The 8032-nt window shown below is 40.8% G+C and overlaps 1 protein-coding gene across 1 annotated transcript; it reads left to right on the top strand.

The window, feature by feature from the left end:
- Positions 1-13: 13 nt before the first annotated feature.
- On the top strand, positions 14-6109 carry GPX2 (glutathione peroxidase 2). The gene is made up of 2 exons (XM_014059568.2): positions 14-248; positions 5729-6109. Exons 1-2 carry the CDS (start codon positions 24-26, stop codon positions 6077-6079), a joined length of 576 nt encoding a protein of 191 aa, XP_013915043.1. The 5' UTR covers positions 14-23; the 3' UTR covers positions 6080-6109.
- The last annotated feature ends 1923 nt before the right edge of the window (positions 6110-8032 follow it).

The following is an 8032-nucleotide window of genomic DNA, read 5'->3' as shown; positions in this document are numbered from 1 at the left end:
CCCCTTTTAATCTACTCTACACAATGATGACTCCCATAGCCAAAACTTTCTATGATCTCAGTGCCACTGATCTCCAAGGGGAGAAAGTGGATTTCAACAATTTCAGGGGAAGAGTGGTTTTGATAGAGAACGTGGCATCTTTCTGAGCCACCACAGTGAGGGATTACACCCAGATGAATCAGCTGCAGAGCAAATACCCTCGACGGCTGGTTGTACTGGGTTTTCCTTGCAATCAGTTTGGCTACCAGGTAAGTCCCTTAATTCGATCTCTGTTTACAACTTTTTGTGACAATAGGTGGTTCTTTCTTCTGCAAGTGCAAAACCAGTTTCTGTTCCATTGGGAAATGGTGGTTCTTTCTTCCTTACATTTTTAGAAATTGGGATTTTTATTCTGTACTCACTAATTTGGGAGCTGGGATGGGTGGGACCTAAATACAATAGGAAGATCAGGTAACACTTGTATTCTATAACTGACATATTTTTCATTTCCCCTTACTGGGATGTTACTCATCTGAAAAATTCAAAGTGGTGGACAGAGAACAATACATTGTTCAATCCTGCAAGATTCTTAAAAGAGAGTCCAGAAACACATTTCAATGTAAAGTTCATTAATCAAGCAGACATTGTGCTGCTTCTGCTACTTATGCTTCTGCTGCATAAACAGGGATAGAAACCAGATAATGTGAAGTGTTAATACCATTTTATAATGCCTTGGTAAGGCCACATTTGGAATACTGCATTCAGTTTTGGTCGCCATGATGTAAAAAAGATGTGGAGACTCTAGAAAGAGTGCAGAGAAGAGCAACAAAGATTATTATGGGACTGGAAGCTAAAACATATGAGGAATGGTTGCAGGAACTGGGTATGTCTAGTTTAATGAAAACAAGGACTAAGAGAGACATCCCCTATCATAGCAGTGTTCCAATATCTTCCAATATGCCAAAAAGAAGAGGGGTCAAGCTATTCTCCAAAGCACCTGAGGGTAGAATAAGAAGCAATGGGTAGAAACTAATCAAGGAGAGAAGCAACTTAGAACTGAGGAGGAATTTCCTGACAGTTAGAACAATTAATCAATGGAACAACTTGCTTCCAGAAGTTATGAATGCTCCGACACTGGAAGTTTTTAAGAAGATGTTGGATAACCATTTGTCTGAATTCGTGTAGGGTTTCCTGTCTAAGCAGGGGGTTGGACTAGAAGACCTCCAAGGTCCCTTCCAACTATGTTATTCTATTCTATTTAGAAAAGAGCATGTTCTTTTACACAAATATGGGTTTATAAAAACATTTTCCCTGTTTCTGAAAGAGTTTTGTTAACAACAAAGAAAGGGCTATTTAAAATGTGTATTACAATATTTAACTAAGGTGAAAATGTATATTTTTGGTTAACCTTACTCTTCTGAACATCACTCTTGAACCAAATGATCTTGGGCAACCTTTTCCAATTTTGTCTCCATGAAATATGGTTGATTTCAATTCTCATGCTGGGTTGAGCTTCAGGGAATCTTGCACTGTGGGGGATTTGCTGTTATAAGGAAAAGGATAGACAGAGAATACATGGATAAATATGGCCAACTTAAATAATGAGAAGATAAAGAGTTACTAGATATTTGATCATTGATGGGATAAGAGAAAAAAGGAAATCTAATCTATATCAATAAGAAATCCTTCTGCTCTTGAAGCTATTCTCATTTCCACCAAACTCATACATCAATTTGATGCTATGTTTTATCCCTTAAACTTCTCACCCCTCTTCTTTTCTTTTGGATCTCACCAATTCCATCCAACCACAACATTCTTGGCCTTCCCATTTCTCTCAACCCATTCATGTTTCCTTCTTGTATTTGTTTTGCAACTTAGCCCTTATTTATTCTCTTTATATGGAAACCATGTTAAAATCTTTCATATTGGTCATTCATTTTTTTATTCAATCCTCATTCATTCATCACCTTATCCATTGTGTTGTAACACAAGCACTTCTTACACAACCTATTCCACTTCATTTAACTTTCATGATTGTTCTGACATCCCTAACTCTCATTTCCATAAAATAAAATAGGCAAAAGCATGGTCTTCTTTCAACATTCATCACAATAAAACATTAGCTACCCAGTACTTTTCTACAAGCATTTGCATATCTTAAAGTTTCTCCATTTCCCCAGCTTTACTATATGATCTATCAAGGTACCCAGATACACCTACTGTCTTTAGTTTTTCACTGTGTATAAACAGTTTATATATACAGTGTATATATAAACAGGTTCGATTCCCAAACTTGGGTATGGCTAGCTGATGAGAGCTAAATAGCTTGAAATAGATCTATACTAGTCTCCCTTTATTTATTTATCAGCATAAATATAACAAGTGTATATACAGTATATAGAGCCAATATTCTATACAAGAATTTAGTTTCAATTGTCAGACTTTGAAGATCAGGAACAGGAATACAAGTAGTCCTCAATTTACAACCACAATTGAGCCCAAAATGTAAGTTGCTAAGTGAAACATTTAAATGAGCTTTGCCCCATTTTACAACCTTTCTTGCCACATTTGTTAAGTGAATCACTGCAGTAACACAGTTAAATGAAACTGGTTGCCCCACTGATGCTGCTTGTCAGAAGGTTGCAAAAGGGGATCACATGACCCTGGGATACGGCAACTGTCATAAGTATGAGCCAGTTACCAAGTATCTGGATTTTGATCACGTGACCAGGGGAGGCTGCAATGGTTGTTTAAGTGTGAAAAAGGGTCATAAGTCACTTTTTTCAGTGACGCACCTTTGGTCACTAAATGAACCACTGTAAGTCAAGGACTATCTGTATAGTTTTCAATGGTTCACTCAATTTTCTCTGACAAGCATAATTATCTTTTCTATGAGGCATCAGTTTTCAGATTAATTTTCCTTGTGTTAATCTATCTAGTATTGGTTGCAAATCATTAAAGTCCCAGCAGACCAGCAATGCATCCAAAAACACAAACATAGGACGTCCCGTCTTAACTATTTATTAATCTACTACTTGAAGTTATGATAATGCTGAACAAATGGTAGCTATGGCTGGTCCTCAAAGTATGGCCATTGCAGTGCCCCCATGGTCACATGAGGAAAATTTGTGTGCTTGGCATCCCACCCGCAACTCTGACTGCAAAGGCACTTCGATTCCTACGTCTAACTGATCTATCCTCCCCCCTTCTCCCCATTTCTACCTTTTGGGTGCACTGCCTTTTGGGTGCCCCATGCAGCCCCTCCCCCTGCCCCCAGCTGACCTTCACTATCTTCTTTCTTCCATTGGTGATGAGATGCACCTGGCTAAGGCAAGTGCTGGCCCTTCTCAATTCCAGACAAGGCCTCCCTGTCACTGTGCAAGGGGTAGGCAGCAGCTTTGAGCACAGGGAGGCCAAAGGGGTAGAGATGGGGGGAAGAGGAGGGGAGAGTTGAAGCAGAGACATATGCAGTAGGGCAAAGGAGGCATGAGGTCCTTCCCTAATGATAGTACAGTCCTCGCCTAATGGTTGCAACCTGTACTATCAGAACTGCTGCTTGTTAAATGGTGCAATTGTGTGATTTTTCACCTGACTACTTTGGTCAGTGACAGAAATTTTGTCCCTATTGGGATTGTTAAGCAAGGGTGATCTATGTATTCATATCCCACAGTGTCACAAGCATTCCTTACCTACTTGCTACGCTGTCCATTGTCCATAAATACATTAAAGAATCAAGAGTTTTCACATATCCTGGTCTGTTCAATGTTGAACCATTCTCTAATCATTCCGTTTATTCTCACACATGCTCAGTAACGTGCAATGAGGTTTATAGCTGGTGAGGCAAGAGGGCAAAAGCCACCTTATGTTGGACACAGCAGCAGGGCGTTCAGGCGCTGTGTCCACCATAGAGGCGTCCCGCGGGATGCCTCTGTCGGACACAGCGGCGGAGCTTTCGGAAAGCCCCACCAAAGCCCCACCACAGCTTTCGGAAAGCCCCGCCAAAGCCCCGCTGCGGCTTTCCGAAAGCCCTGCCAAAGCCCCGCCGTGGCTTTCCTAAAGCCCCGCCAAAGCCCCACCGCTGTGTCCGCCCTTAGAGGCATCCCGAAAGCCAGAAAGTCCCGGCGCTGTGTCCGCCATAGAGGCAGGATGCCTCTATGTTGGACACAGCAGCAGGGCTTTCGGAAGGGCTCTACCACACCAAGGGAGAACCCATCTTTCTCCCCTTTCCTACAAAACAGCATCAGAAAGGGCAGATTATATTAATGAAGACATCCCACACTTAAAGTGGTTCCCCTTAGACAGGAAACGGAAAATGATTATAAACATGCCTGCTGAATGGTCAGCCTCCTCGCTTTAACAGTTTTGGGTTGCCGAAAGATAAAAAAAATGTGCCAGCCCGCGCACCAGCAGAGGCGGATAAAACACACACACACACACACACAAATTACTTACAATAATACAATTACGTACAAATTACATTAATTTTGAATTCCTCCCCCTCCCTCCAACCCATACCTTTTCCAGCTGTTTCACAGAGGATTTCAACTCTGCTCGTCTGCCATGATGAAAATGTAAAAATGTAAAAAGAAAAAGGCAAGAGCTGCTGAGGTCAGGCTGGATTAGCTGCTGCCAGAGTCTCCAATGGATGACTCTGCTTAACTGTTTAAAAAAGCCTCTAAAAAAGTGCCCTCTACATGAGGAGGCAAGAGAACTACATGCCTCATCTACATAAGGAATTTTTTGGCTTTTAACCCTTGCTTAACTCTGCTCGAGTGATCATAAAGATAGACTAAATGAGGGACGTGGTTCTCCCGCATCCTCCTGTACAGGGCACTTTTTTAAGAAGCTTTTTTAAACAGTTAAGCACTAAGAGTCATCCACTGTGAGTCTGGCAGCAACTACCTCAGCCTTTTTTCTTTTATATTTTTTTTTCTTTTCATGATGACAGTGGTAAGGCCCTGCCTCCCCTGCCTCAACTGACTGCACGTCCCTGCACATGCTTTACTTTCATCATATGCTTAAGTTTGTGCAGAACACCTGACCAACACACAAAATGAACTTCTACACGATTCAATTACATAAGAAAATTCTTTATATACAATACCATACAGCAGAAGTCAGCATATAAAATCAGGAACACAAGCAATATTCATAGAAACAAGTCATTACAGAGTAGATAGAGATAATGGAGGCCTACAGTATATATTGTGTAGAAGCTGCATGTTGTACAGAGGCCTAACCAACTCTTATATACAGTTCAAGTCTAAGCCACGCAGAGATTCCAAACTGTTTCTTATGGCCAATTTCCAAACAGTCCCCATTGGCTGCCCTGTTGCCATGTCTATTTCAGTCTATGAACATTCATACTCTGACATATGCTACTCTTGTTGCATTCAACAACATAAACTCAACTGCATTATGTATGCAAAATACTCCATAGTTCATGCCTATTAACTTTATCATATACAGGTAGTCCTTGGTTTAGGATCACAGTTGGGTCAAGAATTCCTGTTGCTAAGCAAGGTGGTTGTTCAGTGAGTCACACCTGATTTTACAACTGTTTGGTTGCGATTCTTGAGCAAATCGTTGTGGGGAAGTGAAGGACCAAGGAAATGTGTATTTGAGGGTAGAATCAATACAAAATGCACCTAACTCTACATGGATGCCCTCAAGACAACAAGGGAGAGGCCAACTTTGTCATCTATGCAAGGATAGTTCTCATACTGCTTTCTACTTCTCCCCCAAACAGGAAAACTGCACAAATGAAGAGATCCTCCCTAGCTTGAAATATGTGAGGCCCGGGTCTGGGTTTGAACCCAACTTTACTCTTTGTCAGAAGTGTGAAGTGAATGGCAACAACACCCACCCTGTATTTGCCTACCTGAAGGATAAACTCCCTTACCCAGATGACGATCCATCCTGCTTCATGTTGGAGCCAAAGTTCATCCTGTGGAGCCCCGTGCATCGCTACGACATCTCCTGGAACTTTGAGAAGTTCCTGGTGGGACCTGAAGGAGAACCTTTCAAGCGCTACAGCTCCAAGTTTGTCACTAGCAGCATTGAGCCCGAGATCCAGCGCCTCTTGAAGCTTGCCAAATAAGAAAAAAAGCAGAACCCCCCCAACATTATTTAAGTAGCCTTTACATAAGTCAGAAAAATGACTAGGGATTCCTTGCCTTGTAATCAGAAGTTTCTCTTCTCCTGATAGAACCACTGAAAGAAACAGGCATGCTTAATTTTCTCTCTCTCCCTCTTTTTTCTGAGTGTTTGAGGTGCTTCATCCTGGCAGAGGCAACATCAGACTTCTACTGAATGACAGTCTCCTCTAAAAGCTTCAAGGAGGAGGCTTGAAAAGTGTAAAAGTATTGATTCCTTGGCTCTCTCATTTGCTGGGTACTGTTGATTTTACAAGTCAAATAAATGAGTTGAAGAACTTTCTGCTCTGTTTTTTTTTTAAATGAAGTTGTTATTTATAACACCCATTCTGGAAAACTTTTTTGGGGGGAAAAAATTCACACCTCTACTTCCTATGCTTGCCTTCAGATACCCCAATTTCTTCTTGGTTCCTTAAATTACTCTAGGATCAGGGGTGAAATTCAGCAGGTTCTGACATGTTCTGGAGAACTGGTAGCAGAAATTTTGAGTAGTTTGGAGAACCGGCAAATACCACCTCTGGCTGGCCCCAGAGTGGAGTGGGAATGGAGATTTTGCAATATCCTTCCCCCAGGAGTGGGGAGGGAATGGAGATTTTGCAATATCCTTTCCCTGCCACGCCTACCAAGCCATGCCCACAGAACCGGTAGTATTTTTTTTTTAATTTCACCACTGTCTAGGATGGCATTTCTTTTAAGGACTTAATGATAGTCACTTAATATTCTTACCCTTTTGCAGCGTAAGGGCTGCAAGGAATAATAGGAGGGTTTAACCTACTGATGGAGGCATTCCTCCAAAGTTTTTGTGTGGGGTTAATCTTATAATAAGCTGCTACATGTCAGACTCAACTGGCTCAATCAACTACAAGTAATGCTCAGTTTATGGCCCAATTGGAGCCAGAATTTTCATTGCTAAGCAAGGCAGTTATTAAGTGAGCCCACCCAATTTTACAACCTTTTTTGCATGGTTGTTAAGGGAATCACTGCAGTTATTAAGTGAATCACATGGTTGTTAAACAAATTCAGCTTCTCCATTGGCTTTCCTTGTCAGAAGCTGGCCAAGAACATCGCAAACAGCAATTATGTTACCCCAACTATCATAAATACATACTAGGTTGCCAAATGCCCAAATTTTGATCAAGTGACCACGAGGATGCTGCAATAATCATGTGCTGTACGTCACTACAGAAACAGTGACTTACAGAGTCACTATTTTTAGTACTGTTGCAACTATGAACAGTCACTAATGGTTGTAGGTAAGGGATTACCTGTAGATTGTTCTTAGGCTGTTGTCAAAATCCCCTCAAGCTCAGCTCCAGGAATTACAGGAAGAGAAGGCCTGGATTTACAGTACTGTAAAATTCTGCCCAAATCCTAGAATTACAAACCATTAAGCAAAAACCCTGAATATCCAAGAGACAGTAGCAGACTTTCTAGTGTGGTCAAACAAACTCTAATAAGAAATTCTCTTTCAAAATAATGAAGCCAAGTCTATGGTTTATTTATTTATTTTACAAAAATAAATTTGCATTTAAAAAACCCAATAAAAATAACACAAGGATGAAGGGTTTAATTGGAAAATGGGAAGAAGAGCAGCACAAGGATAGCAACAACCACAGAATTCCTATTAAATTCAGTGGAGTATATCCAGCAATGCCTTGTAACATACATATTACATACTTAAAACAATATCTTTGATCTCAGAGTATCTGCAAAGTTAATTGCAAAGAGGATGGTTTGAAAGATAGTCTCTCCTGATTAAAATTCATTACAAGGGACTCTTCTTTTTCTCTCCTTCCTAAATAATTAATCAGAGGTTGTATTGAAAGTAAAGGAAAAACCTAGCTTCTCCAGGAAGCTAGAAACCTTCTAGTTTCCCCCACTTTTGTCAATAACACTAT

This window comes from Thamnophis sirtalis, unplaced genomic scaffold (genome assembly GCF_051295495.1).
Source record: "Thamnophis sirtalis isolate CommonGarterSnake01/CBP01778 unplaced genomic scaffold, rThaSir2_p1.2 scaffold_1, whole genome shotgun sequence".
In the NCBI taxonomy this organism is placed as follows: Eukaryota; Metazoa; Chordata; class Lepidosauria; order Squamata; family Natricidae; genus Thamnophis; species Thamnophis sirtalis.
The sequence above is the reverse complement of the archived record's forward strand: the minus strand, read 5'-3'. Positions and strand labels throughout refer to the sequence as shown.